Source organism: Hypanus sabinus, chromosome 11 (assembly GCF_030144855.1).
Source record: "Hypanus sabinus isolate sHypSab1 chromosome 11, sHypSab1.hap1, whole genome shotgun sequence".
NCBI classification, from domain to species: domain Eukaryota; kingdom Metazoa; phylum Chordata; class Chondrichthyes; order Myliobatiformes; family Dasyatidae; genus Hypanus; species Hypanus sabinus.
The window spans coordinates 48,873,200-48,900,820 of record NC_082716.1 but is presented as its reverse complement, the minus strand read 5'-3'; the positions used below and the strand labels follow the sequence as shown (position 1 = coordinate 48,900,820).

The 27,621-nt window shown below is 38.6% G+C and overlaps 1 protein-coding gene across 11 annotated transcripts in view; it reads left to right on the top strand.

Moving 5' to 3' along the window:
- Nucleotides 1–27,621, top strand: part of LOC132401933 (nuclear factor 1 A-type) — a 544,334-nt gene that overhangs the window by 232,452 nt on the left and 284,261 nt on the right. The window contains exon 3 of one of the 11 annotated variants that reach the window (XM_059984300.1): nucleotides 11,142–11,294. The exons of the other annotated variants lie outside the window; for them this stretch is intronic. Within the exon in view, the coding sequence (XP_059840283.1) occupies nucleotides 11,142–11,155 (14 nt within the window). The 3' untranslated portion in view covers nucleotides 11,156–11,294. Of the gene's footprint in view, nucleotides 1–11,141; nucleotides 11,295–27,621 lie in introns of those variants that run through there. 11 annotated transcript variants of the gene reach the window in all.

Genomic DNA, 27,621 nt, shown 5'->3' with positions numbered 1-27,621 from the left:
CTTGTAAGGGACTGAAGAGGTGACCAAAAATGTGTACTTTCAAAGATTAAGGACAGAACTGGGCCACCTTCCTACACAGTGGAGAATGTGTCTGATGTCATTTGGAGACAACACATCGATCAGTTGAGAAGAGCAGAGTCAATTCTTAGAGAAGAAAGGTGTCCAGAGCTGTCAGACCCACTTTCTGCAGTCCCAGAGTCAACTGCTACAACTACCACAGAGGAGGCTGCAGAACATGAGATGGTTTCATAGCCACAAGTGTCACCTGCCAAGCAGAGTGACTCCATTTGTCAGCAAAGATGTTATCCCACAAGAGTAAAGAATCCTCCACATACATATAGGCTAGAGAGCACTACATTATATATTTGAGTTAAGATGCATTCTATGTTGAGTTAGAGTTTATTGCAAACCAGGAAGGAGTGTAGTATACTTAATGTTTCAAGTTATATTTAAGTAATATTGTAAATCTATTGTTTGATTAAGCATGTTTGGTTTACATAACTTATTATGGGTTTTATGTAAGAAGTACATGAATGGTTTTAGGCCCCCATGTCAAATGTGAGTGCCTTACTAAAAGAGAACCTACTGTAACTACACAAGTATCCGTGGCTCCTGTGTTTTTCTTTCGATTAGTTTTTAGAGTTACAAAGCATAACACAGAGTAACACTCAAAATAGATGCATGACCTGCCAATAAACAGAGCTCTCTTGGTCATCACCTTTCATCCACCAGTCTCTCACAACTTCCGCAAGTTCCATCAAGATTGAACCACCAGATAAATCTACTGCTTCCCTCTGTCTTCAGCTGTTTGAAGGGATTGGTTGCTTTGTGACTTAGTGCTCTACTCTCTCATCCTCACCATCACTCCTGCACCTATTTCACTTTCGTCTGAAACTACAAGAGAAGCAACACCTATCATCTCATATCTTCAATTCCCACCATTAAGGGACCCAACAGTCTATGCTGGCGATTCACTTGCAATTCTCCATCCTTGAGTACTACATTCAGTGTTCAAAATGTGGTGTCCTCTATACCCATAGGCAAGGTCTTAAAGGACTGTAGAGAAACCAGTAATATTCTGTTGTTTACTAAAACAAAAGAGATTATCCAGAAGATTATTGGATGGTGAGTCTTGCATCAGTCATAGAGACTCTATTAGAGAGTGTCCTTTTATGATTTGGGAAAGCACAGGCTTACATGGGATAGCCAGCATGACTTTGTGTAAGGCAGGTCATACCTTACACTTTTGAGTAAGTTTTTTTAAGGAGGCGATGAAAGTTGTTGATAGTGGTAGGCTAATGAATATTGAAGATATTTGACAAAGTCTCTCATGATCAGCTGAGGCAGAAGATGAAGACACATAGGTTCTTGTCTATGTAGATTGGATTTGAAGTTGGCTTACCTGTAGAAGTCAGGGTAGTGGTGAAGGAGTAATTTTCTGACAGGGTGTCTGTGATTAGTGGTTTTCTGTAGGGCACCCTTGATTCTAACATGTGAACTATTTGGACAAAAATGTAAATGGACTGCTTGGTAATTAGTAGAGTTGTGTATAGCGAAGAAGTTTGTTAAAGGATACAGCAGAATATAAATCAGTTGGAAGTATTGTGGAGAAATGTAAGGTGGAGTTTAATCCTGTCCTAGCAAAGACCTGGATCCACTGCGAATTGCCTATCGCCACAGTAGGTCCATGGCGGATGCAATTTCTTTGGCTCTTCATGTGGACTTGGATCAATTAGGCAATACAACTTCCTATGTCAGGATGCTGTTTATTGACTACAGCTCAGTATTAACACAATCATTTCTACGTTCTGATCAAAAAGCTCCAGAACCTGGGCCTTTGCAACTCAATCCTTGACTTCCTAACCAGAAGTCCACAGTCTGTGTGGATCAGAAGTAATATCTCCACCTCGCTAACAATCAACACTGGTGTACCTCAGGGATACGTGCTTAGCCCACCGCTGTACTCTCTACACCTATGATTGTGTGGCTAGGCACAGCTCGAATGTCATCTATAAATTTGCTGATGATACAACTATTGTTGGCAGAATTTCACGTGGTGACATGGAGGCGTACTGGAGTGAGATAGATCAGCTAGTTGTGTGGTGTCACAGCAACAACCTTGTACTCTACATCAGTAAGACCAAAGAACCAATTGCGGGCTTCAGAAACTGTAAGATAAGGGAACACACACCAGTCTTCATAGAAAGATCAGGATCAGAAGTAGAAAGAATTTTGAAAGATTATTTATAATGCCTCCACAATCTCTTCATCTACCTCCTTCAGAACCCTGGGATGTAGTCCATCTGGTCCAAGTGAGTAATCTACCTTCAGACCTTTCAGCTTCCCAAGTATCTTCTCCTTAATAATACCAACTACACTAATTTCTTCCCCCTGACTCTCTACAATTTCTGGCTTACTGCTTGTGTCTTTCACAGTAAAGACTTATGCAAAGTATTTATTAAGTCTGTCTGCCATTTACCTCTCCAGCATAATTTTCTAGCAGTTGAGTATCCACTCTTGCCTCTCTTTCACTCTTTATATATCTGAAAAAGATCTTTGTTATCCTCTTTTATATTATTTGCTAGCATGCTTCATTTTTCATCATCTCCCTCCTTATGGCTTTTTAGTTGTCTTCTGTTGGTTTTGTAAAGCTTCCCAATCCTTTAACTTCCCACTAAGTTTTGCTAGATTATATGTCTTTCTGTTGCAGTTATGTTGTCTTTGACTTCCTTTCTCAGCCACAGTTGCATCGTCTTCCATTTAGAACACCTCTTCATCTTTGGAACAAATCTATCCTGTAACTTTCGAATTGCTCCCAGAAACTCCTGCCATTGTTGCTCTGCCATCATCCCTGCTAGTGTCCCCTTCCAATCAATTCTGGCTAGATCCTCGCTCTTGCCTCTGTAATACTGATACATCTGACTTTAATTTCTCCTTTTCAAACTGCAGGGTGAATTCTATCATATTATGATCACTGCCTCCTAATGTTTCCTTTACCTTAAGATCCTTAATCAAGTCTGGTTCATTGCACAATACCCAATCCTGAATTGCCTTTCTACGACTGGGCTCAACCACTATCTGCTCTAAAAGGCTATGTTGCAGGTGTTCACTAAATTCCAACTCCTGGGATCCAGCACCAGCCTGATTTTCCCAATCCACCTGCAGTCAGAATCTTTTTTTCTCAAATGAAAATGTCAAATACAAAGTGACTTCAGTGGGGTTTTTTATAAATCATGGTCATCGGTACTAACTCTAGTTGGTGTTGTTCTTCCCAAATACCTGATTATTAACTAAATTTAAATTGCACAGCTGCCGTGGAACTCTGATTTCTGGATTGTTAGTCCACGCCTGTTGATTATGTCTGATTATGCTACTGTGCTAATCAGACATGATTAATCTTTTTTTATTTAACAACTATATACAATGATTGAACTAATATGGAGGGGTATGAGAACTGGAGTGATAGTGCTGAGGATTTTCAGTTGGTAGACAACTAGATGCAGTGTGTAGTAAGACAGTGAGGAAGGCCAGGCAGATGATAGGGCAAAATTGTAGTCAGTGGGGTGAGTTAAAGTGTAACAGAGGGGGCCAAAATTAAAAAGAGTGATGAATACAGGACTGAGGGTGTTATATTTGAATACACACGTATATGGAATAAAGGAAATGATGTTGTGACACAATTAAAATTTGGCAGTTATGATGTTGTGGGTAGCAGGGTGTCATCAGAAGGACTTAGACAATGGCAGAATGGACAAGAAGTGGCTTGGCATATAGCGTAGGTAAGTGCATGGTCATGCTCTTTAGCAGAAAAAATAAAGGCATGGACTATTTTGTAAATCGGGAGAAAATTCAAGAGTCAGAGGTGCAAAGGGTCTTGGGAGTGCTCATGTAGGACTCCCAAAGGTTAACCTACAGGTTGAGTTAGTGGTAAGGAAGGCAAATGCAATGTTAACATTCATTTCGAGAGGAGTAGAATACAAAAGCAAGGATGTAATGCTGGGTCTTTATAAGGCATTGGTCAGACCACACTTGAGTATTGTGAGCAGTTTTGGGCTTCGTGTCTAAGAAAATATGGTATATGGAGGAATTTAAGGTGGGGGGTTATATGGGAGGCAGGGTTTAAGGGTCGGCAGAACATTGTGGGCCAATGTGCCTGTACTGTGCTGTATTGTTCTATGTTCTCTGTTAAAAGATGTGCTGGCATTGGAGAAAGTCCAGAGGAGATTCACGAGAATGGTATCATATGAGGAGCATTTAATGGCTCTGGGCCTGTACTCATGAAGTTTAGAAGAATGAGGGGGTATCTCATTGAAATCTATCGAATATTAAAAGGTCTGGATAGAGTAGATGTGGAGAGGATGTTTCCTATGCGAGGTGTCCAGGACCAGAGTGCACAGCCTCAGAATTGAAGGATGTCCATTTAGAACAGAGATGAGGGAAAATTTATTTAGTTAGAGGTGGTAAATCTCTGGAATTCATTGCCACAGACTTCTGTGCAGACCAGGTCATTGGGTATATTCAAGGCAGAGGTTGGTAGGTTCTTGATTTATATGGACATTAAAAGTTACAGGGAAAAGGCGGGAGAATAGGTTTGAGAGGGATAATAAATCAGCCATGGTTGAATGACGGAGCAGATTCGATGGTCCAAATAGCCTAATTCTGCTCCTAGGTCTTATTTATGAGTTCATTTTGTGCACTAGTTCACTACTTTGTAGTTTAGTAAATTTTAAGTATTAAGTATTAACATTTAAGGATTGTCCATTTATGCCAAATAAAAGTCAGTTTGAAGAGCCATATCCAACAGCTGATTTTTATGGGATCTCAACATGCTTGCTGATTGTTCTGGGGGATGGTCAGTTTTATGGGGAGGCTGTGCTAATGTTTCCCCCTAAATTTACCATAATTAATGCTGACTTTGACAGGTATGAAAAAGTACACAATCTCCCGTGATATTTTGCTGACTGGGGCAATCAAGCAACTTTTACCTGATATGTTCAGAAGTCTCAATTCATACAAATCTCTGTGATACAGATGATTTTCAATACAGCCATTAATGAGACTTTGGTGCTTAATAGTGATCACACCTGCTGCCCTTTAGCATTGTTCCAGATAGATGAATTTCCATGGAAGTCCAGATTATTCAATGGGATATGAAAAGATGGGCACAATAAGGGAGAAGGAACTCTTGTTTTTAATGAATGTAGAAGCCCTCATTTGCCATTGATTCAAAGAGTATTCTCAGTCGGTGACACTGGCACATGTAGAATATATGTATTGACTCCTCTAAAGCAATTTGAATAGCTACCATGAAGCTGTACTTGTGCTCAAGTTTCATACTGTAAGTTGGAGAGCAAGAGTTTTCCGTAATAGCCAATGGAAATGTAGCTTAAAAAGATGTACTGCCAGTGCAGATCTGCGGACACATTACAATGTTATGGCACTGCTGGTACCAGTATTTAAGTAAAGCTTTACAACCATTCCATAATACAAATGTGAATGATCAGTTATTTCAAGAATTTCAAGGAAGAAGATTGTAGAAGGTTTGGATTATTACCCTTGTGGGTAGTGAGGAGCCAATTGTGAGAGGCTACAGCCAACTTGGAAAAATTCTGTGTTAATGAGATAGAAGATCACTGATCTCCACAAAGAGAGCAGATCAGGCATGAGAAGATGGGCAAATGGCTTCCCCAAGCATATTAGGTACCTTGATAAATGCAGCCTTGGAAAATCTGGGCCTGAAAATATATTATTCATTAGGGAGGAGCAGGTATGTGAGCTCTCTAAATCTTGTCCGGGTGTAGTTTCTTTGCTAATGGCATAGTTTTGCTTCATACCTTAAGGTGGTCCACCCACCCTACAGTTTCCGAGTAAAGCATGCTGCCAGTGGTGTCAATACTAATGCATCCCTTATGAGGTTCTCAGCAGCTAAATGCGGAAGGACTCATTGTTGTAGCACTCTGTAGGCTTAGAAGGTGCTTGATGAGTTTTCCAGTTTCCAGTTCTGGTCACTGGATGCCAAAGTATGTCACTTTAAATAGCAACAAAGCACATGAGGAGATCCTCACTGCACTAAGACTGTACCACAATGGTTGTTCTGTGGGGCTTTCTGTATAGTTTATTTGAGAATCGGAAGAAATATGTGTAACACAAATAATGACACCAAAAGAACATCAGACACAGTGCTATGAAGTGAGCACAGAAGCATTGGTCCAATTTTTTTGATTGACACAACTTCACCTGGAAAGAAAACCTGTTACCCAGTGCCTTCCCAATGCAGTTAGAACTGGATTGCTTTTCACCTAAAAATGGACATCATGTGATCCATTTTGTTCTGTTGTGTTGTTTAAATTGACAATGCTTGAAATCATGTTGTTTATTCCTTAATATCTTCTTGCCTGTTAGGAGGGGCCCAACACAGTGTTGTATTAATATTAATCTTAGTGTGGTATTGATAGTTTTGCAGCTGTTAAAGTGCATGTGTTTAAGTTCCAATGCGTTAAAGACACCAGTGGCACTTGTCATTATGAAGAATGAATCTTTCAACATGTTGTGGCTGAAAAGGCTGAGTAAAGTGGTTTATGGTAGGATTGTTTGTCCCACAGACCATGGGGTTAATTAGAGGTTACCATTGCCTCACCCCTTCCCTTCTCTCCTCCCCCAGCTGGAAACACAACGGGACTCCAGTCTGCAGTCATGACTTTGACCTAAACTGACAGAATAGTATAAGTTTCCTTTACCACAAGTGCATCGCTATACATATTAAGAGATTTTTATCAATCAATCTTAGTGTGTGCATATACTATGTTGTATATTTAAATGTAATTTATGCATATACAGATGCATGCACTTCTGTTAGCGTATATAATGAGAAATCATGTGAGGAAACTGCTTTTAAATTGTTTATTCTTTCTGCTTGAGGCATATTGGATTTTTAAATGTTTTCTATGCTGCTTATTGACTTTAATTGAGCATCAGAGTCTTGATGAAGGGTCTCGGCCCGAAATGTTGACTGTACTCTTTTCCATAGATGCTGCCTGGCCTGCTGAGTTCGTTTAGCATTTTGAGTGTGTTGCTTTGATTTCTTGCTTTGATCTGCAGATTTTCTCTTGTTTGTCATTGACTTTCATTGATGTATGCAGATGTAAATTATTAGAATCAGATGTTTATATTTTGGTGTTGCCTGAAATATGTAATATAGATGTAAACATTAGTATGTAGAATATTGGATGGCTTATGGTAGGTACCTCATTTAGGAGCTTTCTGATTGTAAGGTTTGGCAGTGCAGCTTGCTTTGGACAGTAACTCAGGGGGCCCCTATTAAGTATTCAGGAAAAAATGCAAAGATTTTTCAGTGTATTTTTATAATATTTTAATAGTTCTAGTTTCATAAATTTTGAAGTGAAGCATTAATATTTCTTATAGTACCCTTGATACATTTATTAACCTTGAAAAATAGTTTGTGAAGCTGCTTATTCAACAGAATTGTCTTCTCTGAACCCGTTGAACTTGCTGTTTTACTTGGTCAGATTGTGTGGCTCTTGAAGACAATTCTCTTGTGGTTCAGTAAAGGGAGAATTGATTGTTTCCTGTATTTAAAAAAAAAAGTTGCAGCATAATTTTGTTTAGATGAGTTAGCAATACTTAATTACTATATATTAAAGAAAATTAAAATTCCAATTTAATAGCATTTGCAATTGACTGCTTGATAACTGCAGGGGCCAACCTGTTGATGCAACAATTTAAAACCCTGATTGTTATAGCAGTTACTTACTTTCTTTTTTCCTGCAAAAGTTCTTCAGCTTTAAATTATTGGAGATAGGATTTTGCAACCACACTAAAATTTGTGGGAAGCACAAAAATGAAAAAGTCATAACATATTTCAAATTTGCTTTTCATTATTTAAGTTCAACAAAATATGAACAGGAATATTTTTTAGTTACATCTTTTTCTTCAATTCCTGAGTCTTATTATAGCCCTTTTGATGGTCCATTATGACAGCATTGCTCTTGGTATCTTTAAGTTTTCAATTGAGTCTAAATTCTCTTTTAGGAAGGAAGTTTATAGCCAAGTCAATGAGAAAGTTGACTCAGCACCAGCAACAACTGCTGAATGTACTATGTTGCTTAGATTTGCATAACAATGGGCCCTAGGTTAAGGGGAGTATCCCAAATTCAATGTAGAGCTAACAAAATACAGGCACAAAGTGTTATTAAACACTGCACAGAATCCTCACACCTCTTACCTTGCTTCCAATGAATGAAGATTGTGATAAACCAATACCCCCTTTCCCTCCACTATCACCACTACTACTCTCCCTAAGACTAGAGTTAGTCCCTAGTCTGTTGCTGCTTGTTTCTCTTCTCACCGAAGGGGAATTGACATTGGCTAATATAATCCATCTTTCTCTATCTACTGTTTCCATTCTCCTCTACCGTGCAGTATCTTCTGAATCTCCTCCTTATCAACCTCTTCTTTCTCATTTACCTTTCCCCTCAAAGAACAAGACCATGGCTCCCCTTTTGTAGACCTCCTATTCTCCTCCAACACATTGTTCTTCACCCCATGATGTCTCCTGCTTTGATAATACACTACTTTGTCTGTCTCTCTTCCCCTTTCATTCTTCTCCTTATCTAGCACCATTTGCCCATCTATTACCATTGGCACCTTCCTTGATTACTCAACACCTAGTAATCTGTTGTGCCTGAATGCTGGGCTTTATCTTTACCTTTACTACAGTGCAATCACTTGTTGGCAATTGAGCTGAGAGTGGATGGGTTAAGAATTAAACTCTAGCAAAAGTGATGAAGGCAATGAATGTACAATGACAATACCCAAGAACTGATTTAATTCAGTGAGAGCTTTTAGTGCGTATTTGGATTACTGGAGCCATTATTTATTGCAGGAGATTATTCTATTGGATTGATAGGACCCATTCTCTCTCTAGTAAATTTCCAAAAGGCTGTCTGTAGTTACAAACACAATAAATCATTGCAATAAATTTATGGTACTAAATCCACTATTTTATTAAATAGTGTTATGATAACCTTCAAAAAAATTGTTGGATTTGTTATATCGTCTGAGAAATGCCAATCTAGCTTCAGTACAAAACCACAAATGCTCTCAACCTTTTGACAAATCTAATCCTTGAAATTTTGCAGTTTTAATAGTCATATTTTATAAAAGTAGAATGACTAATTTTGAAAAAGGGGATGTGAGAAAATAGTGGGCAGAATGGGTGAGCCATTTGAATTTTTCTCAAAGCCACAGATTGAACTGCTTGATGGAATAAAACTGAGATCTTGTTTGATTTATACAGATGTTAATGATTTTCCTCTCTCTCTCTCCACCACACCCCATGTGTAGTAAGTTTGGATAGTCTTGACTCGCTCAGACCATAACAAATATATAAAGCTACAACTCATTTCACATTAAAGAGACAGTATCTTTTTGGAAGATCAGAAAAATAGGCTGTGTGTGAAATTCTTGACATTGGGGTTGAGGTCCCTGATTGAAACTAATTCATGGAAATTCATCTGTTGATACTACTGCATACTGATACTAAACTAACAATATAGAAAGACATTCCACTCCCCAGCTCTGAAGTGTTCACTTTAGTGTGCTCAAAGTTCAACCTCTGCTTCAATGCTTTAAAAAAATATAGTCTGGGAGTTTGCAGCCCCACAGTGACTGGTATGATCAACAGCATTATTTCAGTTCATACATGTAATAAATTTAAATTCTAAAATTCAATTATTGACTTTAGCTTAATTCTTTTCAATTACTTTTTTGGGGGGAAAGTGTATTTTTGAATTTTCACTGGAATAGGTTACCTCCCCTTGCTATTTTCTTGAAAAGAAAGTGTAGCATTAGTAGGATTTGTCAACTGTTTCCTCTCAAACTAAGAGAACGCTGCATGGAAAGGATTTTTTTTAATAAATGAGAAAATGATTGATGAATTTTGGTTATTGAGGGAAGATATGAGAGGAAAGAAATGCTTCCTAAGTTTTGTGAAGAAGTGGCAGTTTACTTTTACTTCTATTTCAACTATGGAATCAGAATTAATAAAATATGATCAGCTTGTAACCTTATTCTTTTGATGTTGAATACTACAAGATCCTTTTGCAATCTCTGTAGGTTGGAGCATTCTTGATCCAGGCAATGTTTCATGTTCAAACACACATGACTCAAAGACTCCAAGGATCTCATCAACTTCAAAATTTTGTCCCTGGGGTCAGGGTCATCCTGTCAGTAGTGACTAGGCCCCAGGTGATGGATCTCAAGGCATTACTTCTCTGTCCTGTGGTGCCCTAATGGTCTGATAGCTTAGGCATTTCTGTATGAATGATAAATACGATTGAAACAAATCTAAAAGACTTTTAAAAAATGTTCCTGTGTTTAAAAATAAATCTTATGAATATTAAATAAAAATCAGTAAAACAAACCACTTCCCTTTCTTGCTTTTTCCATCTAGGTTGAATGGGGCAAGGCTAAGTATGTTAGTAATGGCTAGCTTAATGCTGAGGGGCCAGGTGCAAAGTGTATCATTCCTTGGCCAATACAACTGAGTTCACCATCTGGACCAGCATTTGATCTCCAGTACATCACTACTTCTACCCTCCAGTGTGCAGACATGGAGGTCAAAGGCGTATGAAACAGCAGGGGATAGATGGACAGCAGTTGCATAAGAATTGTTACCAACAATGAAACACGATCCAGTATTGTTCCTCTTTGTAAATATAAATATAATGGTTTCAGAAAATTGCATCAGCATATTTATGCTAAGTGCTGCCAGTCAAATTTAGTTTTGGTAGAGATGCACAGAACATTATGAAATATATTTTTCTCCTTTGTGCATGGTATCTTCAAATATAAGAGGAGAATATTCCGAAAAGACAGATCCTGCGGACAATGCCATTGGAGTTCCAATAGGAACTACATTCCTTTATTTTTTTCTTTCCTTTTCTTCTGGGCACAAGTTGTTTGGTTGCTGCTGTTAAGCAGTTCATGGCAACCTGCAGATTGAAGATTTCTGTACATTCACCTGTATTTTTACTTACAGTCATTCTTTCTTTCTGTTCTTTTTAATGGTTCAGCTGAGATAAATCTGATGAAGCTCATTCATGTGTTTTCTTCCAATCTAGGACATGCCATCTGAGACCAGTATAACTCAGCTCCAGGAATTAGGCACAAGGGTTTTGGAGCTTTTGTAAATGAGAAAACCAGCTGTGGAACACATACCTGTCCTATTACATGATGAGTAACTGCTTCAGAAAGCCATTTATGGGATTATTTCATTGAATATAGAATGATTTCAACTGGAAACCTTGTGGCTTACTTCTTTTATTAATTCTAAAGTATTTTGCAAAATTACATTTTTTGAAAACTTTGTTCCCTTTCTTATTCAGTTTAGTTGCCAAGATAAGGTGATGTAAACTTTATAAACTTTTTTTATATCTGGCCTTGGGCTGTTATTGCAAAATTATTATGAGGCTTTATGTTCCTTGCCCAACATTACAAAGTATGATTGACAACTGTGAAGTCAAATAGGATAAGTTTTGTTTTTTTTAATATCGGTAATTAAAGAAGATTTTAAAATTAGATCTCACCCCCCACCCCCAACCTCTGGGAGATGCAATATGCCACTTTTGTCCACTGCTCCATCTAGCGGACTGAAATAGAACTGAACAAGCTCACCTGTTATGTCAGTAAGCCACCTTGGCATTCGAACTTGACTGTCATCTGGTTGGACGTAAACAAAATTAATTATTTTTCATGCTCTGGCAAGCGTTCACTGTCTTGTATTTACTTAGGTATATATTAGGTGTATGCAGAATCTGTAGTTATTACAGCTGTAAAGAACATCATGTATTTTTTTTTACTTTTAGCAGTTATCTCAATTAAATTCTCTGCCATTAAGCTGATTATGTCAGTTTACTGAAACTGTATTAATAATAGCAATATAAATTCTCTTTAAATTTGTACTGTTTGGTCAAGCTAACCTAAATATGTTATATGCCTGACAAAAGGTAAAAAAGGAAGGCCTTCTGAAACTAAACTATATTAAATGGAATTACACATCTATAGATGGATACAATCTTATATCATTTGAGTAGACCTTTGCACCCTACAGATGGTTCCTGCATGCATAATGAATCTCTTTAATGAGACTGAGAGCTCTCAATGTTCCCTAATTTCCCACATGGTCCATAAATGACCACTGTAATCAGCTGAAGTTAACATGGGCAACAAGGTAAGTGTCCTTGTTACACAGGGTCCAGAGACTGGCAAAGACCATTGAGGAATGGAATTTTTCCCTAGGCATATGTTCATTAGTTACTCCCTGGCAGATCCATTTTAGTTTCAGTGAATGATTGCAGACATTCTTATGGATAATGCAAAAGATGATGATCTGTGGGACTGAGATGCTATCTTCAAGCAAACTTCTTGCCTCCGAATTCATGAAAGTTTCTATTGTGAGGCTCAGCCACATGAAATGCATCCTTCAAATGCAGTCTCTGATAAATTGGTCAAACTAATACTACAAGTGACTTTAGTGTTGACTTGAAGAGCTGAATTTTGCTGAAAGGCAACCATAAATACTCTGCAGAGAAAATTACATGCAGCTGAAGGATGCTGCCTTGAAATAATTAGCAGGGATCGTTCACCACCTAAAAGCTACTCCACCTGCTTTATTTTTTTCAAAGCCATACACTTTCAAGGCCAGGCAATGTTCTTCATTTTAATTACAAGTATGGCTTCTGCCATTCTTACTATCAGAGGGATCTGGGTTCAGTTATGAGCTATTTTGTCACTCTTCATCCATATAGAGATTGCTGGCATCAAATTTTAAAATTTGTGCTTTTTGGGGGTGGCAGGGTATTGGACCTCATTAGTAGGACTTGGATTAATTGCATATCCTTGATTGGTTTTGAGACTGTGGTGCGAACTGACCTCTTTAATCACTGCAGTCATTCTGGTGAAGGTATCCTACAATGCAATAGAGAGAGGAATACTACTGGAGTAACACATTAAGTAGATGGCATATACTGAACCACTGTGCAACACTCGTGTGGGGAATAATTGTTTAGCATGTTCAATGGTGTGTCAATCATCTGAGTGCTTTGTCTTAATTGTTGCAACACATCTTGAGACTTGTTTGATAAAAACAAGTAAAGAGAATTCCAACACAGATTTAAGTTGCCTTATTGGGAGGTGAGTTGCTCTGATCAGCTTTTGTAGCCTAGGTATTAGGGTGGCTGGACCTGTGGAGCTCTGGACAATTGTGATCGTAGTATATTGATTGTGGCACAATTTTTAATGGTAATAGTACATAGTACATAAAACAGTACAGCACAGGAATAAGCCATTCAATTTATACTGTTGTTCCAAACATTTTAAACAAGTAATTGAATGTGTAACTAATCTCTTCTGCTTCCACAATGCCTATATTCCTCATTCTTTGCACATTCATGTACCTAAGAGCTTCTTAAACATTGTGAAGGTACTGTTTGCCTTCATGATCATTCCTGACAGCACATTCGAAGCAGCTTACACTCTGTGTGTTTTTTAAAAAAAACCACTTGCTCCATGTACTCCCTTTGTATTTACCCCCCACCCCCTTACCTTAAATGCATATCCTCCAATACTAGATTCTGGAGGAAAAAAAAGATACTGGTTGCGTCTCACAATCTTATAAACTTCTATCCGGTCTCCCCTCAACTTTTGTCATAGAGTAATGTTCAAGGTGGTAATTAGGCTTGCTCTTATTGGAGTTGGTCTTTACTCATGCCTGAATGTTGCTGCATAAATTGTTTCATATGCTGATGAATTATGAATAACATGAAAAATTGTGCAGTCTTCAGCAAACAACCCCATTCCCATCCCTAACAGGAGGAAGGTCATGGATGAACCAGCTAAAGGTGGTTGGCCCTAGGACACTACCCTGAGGAACTCCTTCACCAGTACATTAGTTAAGTCAGGTTTATTGATTACATACATGTATATAACATATATAACCATACAGTATATAGAAATGAGACTATATTTCTTCGAACCAGAGTGCAAAGCACAGTAGTACACGTAACACACATAACACGAGGTAATTTATGAAGGTAAGGATAAAATGTACAGATGAATCACACATAAATAACCAACTAAAGTGCATTAATATTAAATATTGTAAGGTACGGAACAGATTAACCAGTGATAATACGACGTGGCTGGGAGCAGGCCTGAGATGGTTAAATTCCAGCAGCCATGAACATCGTCCTTTGCCTCGTGATGTCAAGGGCTGTCACTCTCACCTTGTCTAGGAATTCATCTCTATTTTAAGCAAGGTGTAATGAAATCTGGCATTTGAGTTTTCAAAATATAAACTGGACATTGATGCACAGATTGTTGATGAGGAAGTGCCATTTGATAGTTCTCAGGATGAGATATTCCATCACTTTGCTGGGGATTGAAAGTCAACTGACTGAACCTAATTAACTCCATTGGATTTGTCCTGTTTGTGTGAACCTTACATAGCTGGAGGAATTTTCCACGTGGTTGGGTAAATTCTGATGCTGTAAGTGTACTTGATCAAATTGACTAGAGGTAGTACGATTAGACTCTTTCTGGAATACGGGACTTGGGGACTACAGTTGATATAGTGTTTGGCCCCATTGTCAGTGGACCGTTGCTTTTTGCAAACATGACTGTTAAATCAAATTGGCTGGTTATTGTATTGGTCAGGAGAAAGCTAACATACAGTAGGCCTTCCATTTGACATTTTTGGTACAGCATGTTTGCAAATGCTTCAGAGCGATAGGTGAGGATAAGGTCAAGTATGTTTAGCCCTCACATTGTTTCATTCACTACTGCAGCTGTTACACTTCATCCTGCATTGTTATTGTTTAACCTTGTTCTACCTCAGTACACAGTGTAATGATTTGATCTGTATGACAGTATACAAGGCATGCTTTCACTGTATCATGATACATATGGCAATAATATACCAATACCCACCAAGGGCCCATTCCAGCAGCCATGTTCTTTAGGACTCAGCCAGTCAGTACAGGTGCTACCAAGCCTCTCGTAGTGATGGGCACTGGATACGATATATTCTGAAATAAGTACAATGGGAAGCTTCCTCTCACCTGTAGTCCACTGTACTGCCCCTTCTCTTGTATCTGTTTTGCCCACAGGACTGGATATAACCAGACACTTTTCCCTGTTGAGGTGATATGGTTACTTGGACTGGGTGCTACTTGGTCATTGTGGTATGATGTGTACAGCCTCACATTTCTTATATCGTATGACCCCCCCCCCCCCCCCACTATCTCTCAGCCCCTCTTCCATCAACAAGAAACAAAATATCATCAGCTTCTTTTGAAGAAAGAAATTTCCTGGTCTTCTTTCCCCAGCAGTGGAGCAAAAACTGTGCAAACTTGTGAACAGCTCAAACTTTAAAAGATTAATGATCATTTCCACAGACAGCTTGATAGCCATGGGCATTAACATTCTTACACTCATCTCAGATTGCGTTAGTGGCTGCAGCAGATCTCAGATTGAGAAAGCATTCTTTCAAGGTTCATGTATTCTGTCACATAAGGTAATACTTGTTGAGATTTAGCTAGGAAATTTGCTCCCTGTCTGTCCTGAGCTGATTTCACTTCCTGATAACTGTTCTTCCCTCCTGCCTCTTCCACCAATTGTCATACACAGTATGATTTCTGCAACTGAACTAACTCAGAGAAGAAGCAGCAGGAGATGAAGGAAGCTGAAAATACACAGATCTATCAGAAATGTGTTTAAGTGTAAAATTTCTGGGTCTTCTGCTGTTTGTTATTTATGTAAATGATTTGAATGTGAAAGTACAAGGCATAATTCACCAATCTGCAGTTGATAGTGAAATAGGTAGCATCATAGTCAGTGAAGGTTACCAAAAATTGCAAGGGTGTCTTGATCAGCTAGGTATGTGGGCCAAAGTTTGACAAATATTGACAGATGATGTATCTTTTTCATTATGCTTGTGGCTTATTTTGTCTCTTAGATTACCTTTAATCACAGGAAACCAAAAATCAGGTTATAGCAGTATTTTTGCAAAACAGTCAGTGGATTTTTTGTACAGGATGTATTTTTTACTGACCCTTGCTCAAATATCTTGCTTTATAGAGAGAAAATCCAGTTTATTTGAAGTATAACGAGTATTATTCTAAAGTTAAAGGATTAACTCACCAACCGGTTTTAATTCGTGGTTACAATGACAGAATTCCTCAGACATTAAGGAGAACTTTAGAACTGGTTGGAAAGCAACATGAGATAGAGCTCAAAACTTTAGAGAGAAAGTAGAAAACAAATAACAAGTGAAGTGAAGGAAGGAAGTGGTTATGCTATAAGAAGCACATCCACAAAATGTGAAGTTACTTTTATATTAAACCGGATAGATAAACTTTGGGAATAATGTAAAGTTATGAATTTTAGATTTTGTAAAATTTTGGTTGCTTGGAAGGGAAATCTATGATTTGTTTTTGAAGGAAAAAATAGGGTATTCAAAAAACAACTGGAGGAAAAAATAGGTTACAGGTACCGTGGATTCCATTTAATTGGGGCACTTTTTGGCCCAATTAAGCAGCTGCCCCAATTTGCCAAAGTTTCATGGAAGTAGTTAAAATAGTTATTAAATAATAAAAAAAGACAATCTACCAGCTACCTGAGTAATGAATTATGTATTTAAATGAAACAGTGAACAAGTTAGAACATTATCAGTACTAGTGGTGGTTGTACGTCCTATTCAACGATGACAGGAAGCCTCTGTGGGAGAGTTTTTAAAGTGGAGGGGCCATTGCACTGGGGCAGTTACACTCTCTGGACCTCAGAAGTCTAGGTCCAGTGATAGTTACAATTGGTGTCTTCCTTGGTTGCAGTGGATGACCAATTCCTCATCATGCCTGACCATTAGATTTCACTGTAGATCTCATCCGCACAGTCCGATGGAGCTGACTTTGCATGATCGGACAGTGTACCTATCTCACAGGGGTATGAAACCTACCAGCTGCACTCACCTGATTGAGCCCGCCTATCAAAGCAGTTTTCCGAGGAGTGTCTGCTGTCACAGGCAAACAGCTATTGGAGCCACATACCAGAGTTGAGTGTCTGCTGGGGACCAAAGTTAACATTCATGATCGTTGATACTTTCAAATTCTTCATAGTTCTTAACTTGAAGTAGTGAAATAGTTTCTGGCATTTTCAAGCCTGAATGCTTGAAACTACACTGAGCACATTAGTTCTGAATTGTTTTATTGCTAATTTCTTGATAATTATTACTGCTTTTTTAACATAAGCGCACACAACTGATGCTGGTTAGAAACTGTTCAGCAAAAGTCTCCTGTCTTAATTAAGCAGCACAGTCTTCCAAACAAACGTAAAGAAACCTATTTTCTAGATTAGTTTAAGAGTTGTCCCAAATAAGTGGTGGTCCTGACTAACTGATGACCCAATTAACTGGAACCCACTGTATATGTATTTCCAAACATTTACAACATGAAGGAAAAAATGGTGAATGTCGAGGTAATGGCACTGAGGATGGTTGACAAATCAATCAATTGGATTTCATTTTGTAAGAACTTTAAAGATTTCTTTTCTTAAATTCATATATGAGGCAGCATTGTTGCAAGTTTGGTCTTGATGTGATTGACAGGAAGATCCCATAATTATGTCAACCAGCCAAAAATGTATTGTAATATAGCATGCATGGCAGGGATTATTTAATATGTAAATTAAAAAAATCACATCTGCAGTTATGTAGGCTTAATGCTAAGAGATAAGTGTTAAATGCAATTTGTTCAGAAAGGAATAATCTCTGCATAATCTCTGGTCTATTTTTATATGGGAGCTATTTGAAATCAAATCTGACAATGTTAGAATGCCTGTACTTCTTTGCTTTGCACTGCTCAACTAGTTCATCCTGTAACTTTTAGCAGAGTGTGGTGTCCGTCTAACAGTGTATCTGTAAATGTTCCTGTGCATTCTTTGGCCCGTTCACATAGCAGCCTAATCACTAAACTGCAAACCTAATGTAACAATTTTGACCATCAGAATATGTACTGCAAATATGAGGGAGAAAAGTTGCCAATCTCATTTTACTTCGTTGATGCTTATTCAAGTCTCCAGTAACATTTCTTTTTTGATTTCAGAAGATCCTGCAGTAATTGTAGGCAAAGTTATTAATTTGAAAAGTGAAGAATTATTTGCAATGATGTTGTAATGAATGTAATTATAACCCCAACTCTAATGCTGTACTGTCCACTGTCACCCACTCAGAATCACACCAAATTTTTTTCATGATTACTTATGACTTTATGGTTTAGCTTGCACCTCTTACGAGTACTGTATACATTTCTTTGTCTACATGATTACCTGCAAAAGCTAAGTGCACTTATAATCTTTTAAAGGAGTGCTGCCCCCTACCCTAGTTAAAATCAGTGTAGCCACACTAATTGTTTATTCACAATGTACTTCTACACTTCATTGTATTTTATGTTTCTGCATTTGCTGTGAAGGTTAGCAACCTTTAGAAGGTATCACACCAATAAAGGGAATGTGACAGATTAGAAGTGCCCCTATATCCAAGATTGTTACAACATTATGTGAGTTTATCTTCTTGTTTTTCTATCTGTGAGTAGTGCAAACGAAGATACATTAGTTAGTGATATTCTCTGATACTGCACCCAAGTGGCCATTTTTCAGTAATAAAAGTGTACAGCAAACTGCCCTGTCCCTGAACCATTATAACTGATCTCAGTTCCCTCCTCATGTCCACGTAGATTGTCGGTTAATTATCAGGAGTTGGGCCTGGCTTAATTTTTTTTAAACTGATGATTAAGCAAAGCACCATTAGGAGACATTTTCTGTCTGCAGTCAGAAGTCAGCAATAAAACACACCATCAATATATGTCAGTTTATCCATTCAGCTTTTGTGGGAATAATTGCCTGGAAACTTTTAAAACATTTTTTTCACTGTAATTGTTACTAAATGGAGAAAAATCAAATTACATTATATAAGATGATGAGCAACCAGCTGCCCCTATTAACATTACATTCACAATGATTAAAGTGTAGTGTATTAGAGCCTAATAATGAGTCCAATTAACTGATTTCACCTGAGAAGGAACAGGATGTTAGTGCAAAGGGGGAGGCAATGAAGATCATATCTAAACAGAAGAAATCTTTAAGAATCATTGACAACTTAATAGCTGTTTGAACATGCAAAGGCAGGATTGTGCTTTGATTTTTATGAGGATTAAAGACTCAGCCAGTCTTTACAAAGTTTCTGAGGGTCATTGCCACTGCACAATTTTGTCAGTTGACCGAGCTCATTGCCAACTGGTTTAATTCCTGTGCTATATCAGGATCACCCTGTTATCTTTAAAATGCCCAGCCCACAAACGTTCTCATTTTCAGGTCTGTTTGCGTACTCTACTAGAGATGCATATCCTTCTGCCATTTTGATCAAATATGTGCCAGAGGCTGTGCAGGTTACTTGCGATGCTGTGTCAAAAAACAATCCGCTACTTCAGATGTTTTCCCTCCATTTCTAACTTCTATGGCAATGTGGTCCCATTGCAATCCGCCATGTCAACCAAGTGGTCAAGCATCATGTGCAAACTTGCACAGCAAGAATTGGCCAGCTGTCTGACAGTAGGCGATATCATAGCTGAGTTTTGCTTTTAAATTCTTTTCAGCAAGGGTCACAGGATAGAAATCAAGAGCTGGAATGCCCTTGCCCAAGGGCACCGAGACCAGTTAAGATACTTAACTGTAGCTTGGGGTGAAATCTAAGCAGATTTTTTTGAGCGATTTTAACAGACAAATTGGACACAAAACCCTCTTCCAATGCAGTCATCTGGTAATATGAATTTCATAAATTAGAGGAATTTCTGAATATTACATGCCAAATGACTTATTCCTGGAAATAAAATGTTATTGATTTTAAATTGTCCTATGCATATATCAATAATGCAGACAAAACTCATCTTGCATTCAATATGTTGCTGCCTTAAAAATTTGTGACTCTTATTTTTGGACTTTGGCTTGTGCATTTCATTGTGTCTGGATTCTATGCTTTCTTTTCTGCATAGAAAATCTAAATGCTTTAAAGTTCTACTGGTCATACAGGGATGGAGTTGGGATTGGTGGTGTAGAAGTTAATCGGCAGCAAATAAAATTGAAACAGCCCTTTGCTTTAAAACACAGCCTAGTTGTACACAAAATTAATATCTGGCTATGCAGTTTTGAGGATATTTAACATTGCACTGTGTGGTACTATGATTCTACATTTTACAGTGACATCATTCCAAACATTTTTGCTGATAAAGTAGAGTTCAATCTAGGTATAATAAGTCCCACTTTATTGCTTTTAGATTGGTACAGTTTACCTCTTCTGTATTTATTAACCTTCCCCAAAGAAGGGGACACTATCTAGGGAGGCCTGCAGGGTTTCTCTTTTCTGTTGTATTTTACTTCCCTCTGAGACTTGCAGCATCAGCTTACTGTAGGAACTAATGCCATTGTCTTGTCTTTGTCGAAAGGTCAAAACTGAATAAAAAGCACAATATCCACCATCAGAGTACAAAGAAAATATTGACTTTCCTAATCCAGTTTCGCTGAAGGGTGAGAGAATTAAATTAGTTATCTGGGTGAAGGAATCGAGAGCCTATGAGAAAAGATAAGGAGGCAGTTGTGTTTTCTCTGGGAGCTTTCGGCCCAAGATGCGCAGGTGTGTCACCCGATCCATGACTTGCATCGATCGAGCTGTGCAAATGCATATTTAATTAGTGCAGGGACTTGGATTGCATTATGGCCCTGAAGTTCGCATTGAACGGACTGTCAGGCTTTGTGAATGTTCTCCCCTGGTTCGTTGTTCAAGGCGCTTCTGCACTGTGTCTGAGCAGCTAAAAGTTTCTTTGTTTTTAGCTGCTGATGCGTAGCACACTGCTGAGGGGAATACAAACAAGTAAAGTCTTAAAGTGTTTATTTTTGTCTGGAAATAAGGCTGAGGCAACATGATGAGAGACGAGGGATGTGAGGCTGATGCCGAATACTGATGAGATTCCGATTGGAGTGAACACATTTTCCCCATTTTACAAAATGACATTCTCAATAAAAATGTGTAGCCTATCATTTGTCTATTTTAATTCTTACATTTATAACATTTTAAACCTTTAATATCCCACAGATTTCCCATAAGACTTACAGTATGATTCCCATATCCTTCACCAGTCTGGTGGTCTCGCTCTAACTTTTGTCTGGAGAAACTGAAAGACAGTTACAATAAAAAATAGTTTCTGTGGACTGACAAAATAAGATGTTTGAAAGGGATTGTGATTACTCGGTTGGCAAGGACCATCATCTTAGTCTTATGCAGAAAAACAATGATTTAGTTTGCAAAGTCACTAACTCTGCAAACAGATTCTATTTCATGATAAATGCTGCATCATGTTTCTCAGTTTCTTCTGATGTGTTTTACTAGTTACACAACTTCTGACAAAGAAAGCTGGTGGAACCATTTCATGCATTTTTAGCTATGATTGTATAGAATGTCTGAATAAAATGTTAATATTAAAGATTTTTATGGATAAATTGATGTAATTGGTTGTTGAATTGCATCTTACGCAATTTAAAGTGAAGATTTATTTTTTGAGAACAGAACAATTTTTAACAAACTTACAGTATTTTGAAACCTTTTTTAAGCACAGCTGTATTAAATCTATTAATCTGTTTCTCAGCCTACTCGGAGATACACATTCTGGAATGGTTCTAATCCCCAGACAATTTGTATGCCCTTTGATACTCTAGCCGAATCTAGTATAACCACTATTAAAATAGACTAACTGAGCACCCTAATAAATACTCAGATTTAAGTCCATGTCTTAAGGCTAATAACCCAAACTATATGTGTATTAGCTGCTAAAAAATTGAAAAAGTAATCTATAGAGAAGATATTGCTCTGGATATGGTTTCAGATGGTTTGGAATAAATATTAGGATCATGTTAACAGAACTGCTATTTAGGCACACTTCATCCGTCATTAATCATTGCATGTCTTTTTACAAAAACCACAAAGCTAATTGTAAGTGGTTTAAAACTCCCTCAAAGGTTAAGCTTCCCCCTGCTACAACTACAAATTTAGATATGATCAGATGTTGAAATTTTAACCACAAATGATTCAATTTTTGCACGGTGCAAGTTAACAGTGTAAGCTTTATTAGAATGTGTGCATCAGATTATGTATATAGATCTAGATTGTAATTCATTATTTTATGATTTTTGAGCAGACTCTAAAGATGGGATAAAACAAGACTCTAACGTTGCACTAATACTGCATCTCACTTCCAACAAACTCCCTACTGGATTGGTGTTACTGTACTGAATGAGGAGTTAGTTGTTCAATCTTTGTTGCCTCAGCTTTAGCTTGAGTAGTTGAATTACAGTACACAGACAACACTTGTACATATACACACTGAGCAGCCAAGTCATCATTGTCTCCTTCACTGAAGCGTACAAGAAGGTTCCGAGGCATACAAAAGGGTTGGCCTTGTGCTGACCATATGGAAGACTCTTTCATGTCACACAGTACCATTTCCAGCCAGTTGCTGTTCACAAGGCTCTAGAAATGTGGGTAACATGTTCTACGTCTTGGGAGTGACCACCCAGTAAAATAAGACATGAATTTAAAAATTCACCACTGACTCCAGTGGATGAGGGCAACCTTTGTCTAAATATAGAAAAAATTACTTGAAGATCAAGACCTCAAATCTGACACATTTGTTCTCCTGAGCAGCAGTGATTTGAACAAACTGAGGTCATCATCATTATGTGTCCTGTCATATTACATAGGTGATCATGGTCTTACATCTGCCTGTAATCAGCCCATGGGGAAGACCCCCTTCGTGCTATTGTACTTACTACTATCTTCCCTATGCATGACCATGATTGTTCTTGGCAAGACTTTCTACAGTAGTGTTTAACCATTGCTTTCTTCTGGGCAGTATCTTTACAAGACAGCCATTATTAATACTTTTAAAAGATTGTCTGCCTGGTGTCAGTGGTCACATAACCAGGAGTTGTGATGTGCACTAGCTGCTCATATGACCATCCACCACCTGATCCCACAGCTTTTCTTAGCCCTGATTGGTGGGGGCAGGCACTAAGCAAGTGCTACACCTTGCCAAGTATGACCTGCAGGCTAGTGGAGGGAAGGGATGCCTTACACCTCCTTTGATAAAGACTTATCTGCATCCCACAGCCCAGAAGTGAGGTCCTCCTAACTTTGCCTGTGTCATCCCCCAAATCCATTGTCAGATTAGGCAAACTTACGTTTGTGTCCTCTCCCAGGCCAACATCCCCAGCATCAAAAATCTGATTAGCCTGAACTAGCTCCAGTGAGCAGGCCACATCATCCATCAGCCTGACCCCAGGCTCCAGTATGAACAATCTTATCTAGGTTCCAAAGATTTTCAGGTCAGAGGAAATATTTCAATTTCATTTTCAAAGTCTCTGGGGAAAAATGTAACTTCCTCACCTGTTCAATGGAATCTCTAATGCATGACCATTAAACTGGAGACAGATGTCAGGTCAAGCACCTCCAGTCTCTATGGTAAGGGAATATGGATGCCATGTTAATGCAGAAGATTAAGTGCAGGATCTCCCAAACAGTTTTCCTGCCCACTCTGGAAAGCAGCAAGTGTTCCACCTGTGGCAGGCAGAGTCTGCAGTTTTATATTGGACTCTTCTCCTAACTCAGAGCCCACAGAACTGGGATGAGACCAAATCGCTGTCAGCCCTGAAGAGACAAAAAGTAACCTTATAAGTACAATGATGGAGAATTCATAGATTTACCAGGGTAGCATGGATGGTGATTTGTACAGATTGTCATGTTAGAAAGAGGAAGGGCATTCAGGTGAGGAGTGCTGATAACTTGACTGGGTTAACGAGATTGCTAAGTCCATATAGAACAGATGTCTGCCAGGAAATTACTGAACATTTTTTGCTTAATTTGACGTGCTCCACAAAGCTGGTTTGTAGGAGTGCTACTCCCGTTGTTTGTTTAACCTCCAAGCAGGCAGAGTCAGCAGATCTAGTTTCATCTTGCCCATCTCCGAGGAGCTGCTTGCTTGAGAAGAACTCCAATTTGGAGTGAAGTCACTTCCAGAACTGATACTACCAGTGCTTTACCACTTCTTTGCAGATTGGGCCATACGTACAATCCAAGCAGCACTGAAGGGCCACGCATAAGAAACATGTTTTAATGTTAACTGAATACAGCCAAGCATTGATACTTGCAATTGTATTTAAAAATACATATGACATACTGTTCATTTACCCCTCACCACTCCACAGATTTCTCCCTCACAGCCTCACTCACTCTCTGTCATTGATTTCCCTGTTCTATTCGCTCCTATCTCACTGTCCTACCCACCTCCTCACAGCCTCAGTCGCTCCCTATTCACTTTTCCAGTCGCTACCTATTCGCTCTTCCAGTCATTCACTTTTTACTCCCTCCTCAACTCACTATTCACCTCAGTCCCTCATGACAGCCCCTCACTGCCCCACGTGTTCACCATTGTCCCTGTGCCCATTCATTCCTCCCTCACTTCACCACTCATTCACCCTCCTTTGCTCTCTGTACACCCTCCTGCTCTCCTACTCCCTCCTCTCACTTCCCTGTTCCTGCCTTTATTATTCCTCCATTCACAACTTTCTTGCTCCTCCACTCACTCCCTCCTCAATGCTGAACCGTACAGAAAATTGTGTTTATACTCTGCAGGTCGGGTAGAATGTGTGGGCAGAGAAGCAGATACAGCATTTCAGGCCATTGTCCAAGCTTCATTACTGAAAGGTCTTCAAGCCAAAATGTTAACTATTCTCTCGCCACCAATTCTTCCAGACTTGCTGTATATTTCCTGTGTTCTGTCATAGATCGGACTTCTAGCAGCTGCAGTATTTTGTGTTCCAATATCAACAGTACAACTGATCATGCTTTGGATGTCCCTGTGATAGGTGAAGAAAAAGTGGTTTTCACTAGAATGGCTTCGTGCCACTGAATCCCAGAAACCGGTGTAAGCTCTACAATCTGAGATAAACTCCGAATTCAATATCTGAGCAATTCAGAAAAATGAAGCAATTTGTTTCAAAGCTAACTGTTGATAGCTTCCTCTCAGAGGGCAATTATTTCTCACTCCTTAAAGTCAGGAAGTCAGATGCCTTTCCTGCCCGTTCACCACTGTGGTTTGTACTACCAGCTTTATTTGGGAGTCTGTCTCTAACAGGAGTAAAACCTAGTAGGTGGACTGTGACATGGATGATAATTCAAAGAATTTTATAACCCATTGTGCCTATCCAAATCCTTAAATGGTGCACTTTGAAATTGCAGTTGCAAGTGAGAGACATGCACACCCCACGAGTACCCTACATCTGTGTTGTACAGTCTTAAACTGTGCCCAACAGTATTACTAAATAGTGACTAGCGGCCAGGCAATGATTAACCTATGACTTCCAGCAGCGTCATATTATGTGGTGACAGATCTGTGTCCATCAATACTGTAGCCCACTAGTATTGTAGTTCGTATTATACAGTGACGGATCTCTACCCACAAGTACTATATCTGAGTTTTATAAATACACCTCTGCCATTGAGTACTCCAGCCCAGTGTTAAACAGTGATAGATCTATGCCCACAAGAATTGTAGCCTAGTGTTATACAAAAATGGATCTATGTCCACCAGTTCTATATCCAAATGTTAGGAAGTAAAAGACCTTTGCTGTCCAGTGCTGTAATCCAGCTCGTCTCAGCAATATGGTAGCACAGGTTATACAGTGATGGTTCTATGCTTGTCAATGCTGTACTCAAGTAAGAGGCTTTTACCGATTATTACTGCCACTTAGTATGATATAGTATACAGTATTATTATATTATTATAGCATTATATTATAAAGTATTAAAACAGAATGCTATAAAGAAATCTTTACCCACCAGTGCAGTAACCTTCAGTTATATAGAGATACAGTGTATCTATGCTAATTGGTATTCAAGTGTACTGTATACTGACAGATGTGCGCCTATCAGAACTGTATCTTTGTTACTTCTGTAGCAAGCAGTGGGATGGGATAGAGTACATCTTGAAAGCTACAGGGGTTGTAAGTGCAGGAAGGCTGATTAGACCTGTGGGCTGAATGTGACACAAGAGGCATATGCTATACTCTACAATTTGAAATATTATAATGATTCATAACAAGAGTTTATTTTATTTCTTTAAAACTCGTAGCATGAGTGCACTTATCTCTTGGCACCAAGTGTTCTGAGTTTGCAGATATTTATATTGCTTTCACAATAATCAATAAATAATTCAGCAAGATATTCAAGCTGATTCCTTGATGCTCTGTTTCTGACAAGGCAGCCATGCCTTTGCAAGTCAGGAGCTGGTGATAGAACTGCACTCTAGCTCCAATTTAATAGTTGATAGTGCTCATTCAGCAATTTCATTTTGTGTGAAGACAAATATCCGAGCACTGTCAACCCATTTGCTGATGATCTGATGCAGTGGTTTTGAATTTAACTCTCCTGCAGGAACCAGTGTTGTGTCCCTCTGAATCTCACAATAAAGCTTTGAGCTTTGTTTAACTTCAGCCTGAAGTTACACCCAGAACCTCCCTACTTAATATAAGCAAGCCTGAACTACCAAATGATGCCTTAGAATAGCTCGGCTATTCTCGGCTATGCTAATCTCTCATCTATCCTGTCTACACATGAATTCCATAAACGCACAGTTTACAGATTTTCAGGGCCTACATTTTCAGATTTGAGAAATGTCTCAGGTGGAGCCATTGATGCTGAAAGATTCTTATTTACAAACTGCATCCCTTTTACCTATGCATATTAGAAAAATTGCTTTCCACTGTAAAAGTCATTGTCAAGTTATTCCATTTATAACTACCACACTTTTGTAAAGATTCACAGACTGAAAAATATCTTTGCATAGCTGCCAAGGTCACTACACCATTAATCTGTAATGCAACAGAAACCTTTCAGGCCACTGCAGGGAACATGTTTTAGATACGCAAGAAAGCATTTTATGATAGCATAAGGCCGGCGACTGATACCAAGTTTTCTTTATCTTTTTAGTTGTAAGGTTGCACATTAAGAAACACATGGGCAGATTTGCTGTTAATTCCATTTGTACAGTGAAATTTCATCCCAAATCAGATGATGTTGAATATTGGTGCAGAATGAATCATTCTTGATGAACTTTGGAGGATATGAGATGAGTTTTGCCTCAGCATTGCCATAGTCCTGAAGCATTGGGCTGCCTGGCATTTGCTGCAATAAGGGTCCCAAGTCTATGTATATCTAAGCTACCCATTTTAAAGCAATTGAAGAAGTAAGTTTACTGTCTGGGCTCAAGATATTACAACACCTTTACTCACTCTTGCAGTCCATGGGAATCTGCAGTAAATTTTCCAAGGTAGTACTAATGAGTGCTTCTTGATGCATAATTATTTCCAACAGTTCTTGGAAGCCCTGTGAAAATATCTTATGGGGAACATCTATTGCAACGTTCTTAAAAGTCATCCCAATGGTGC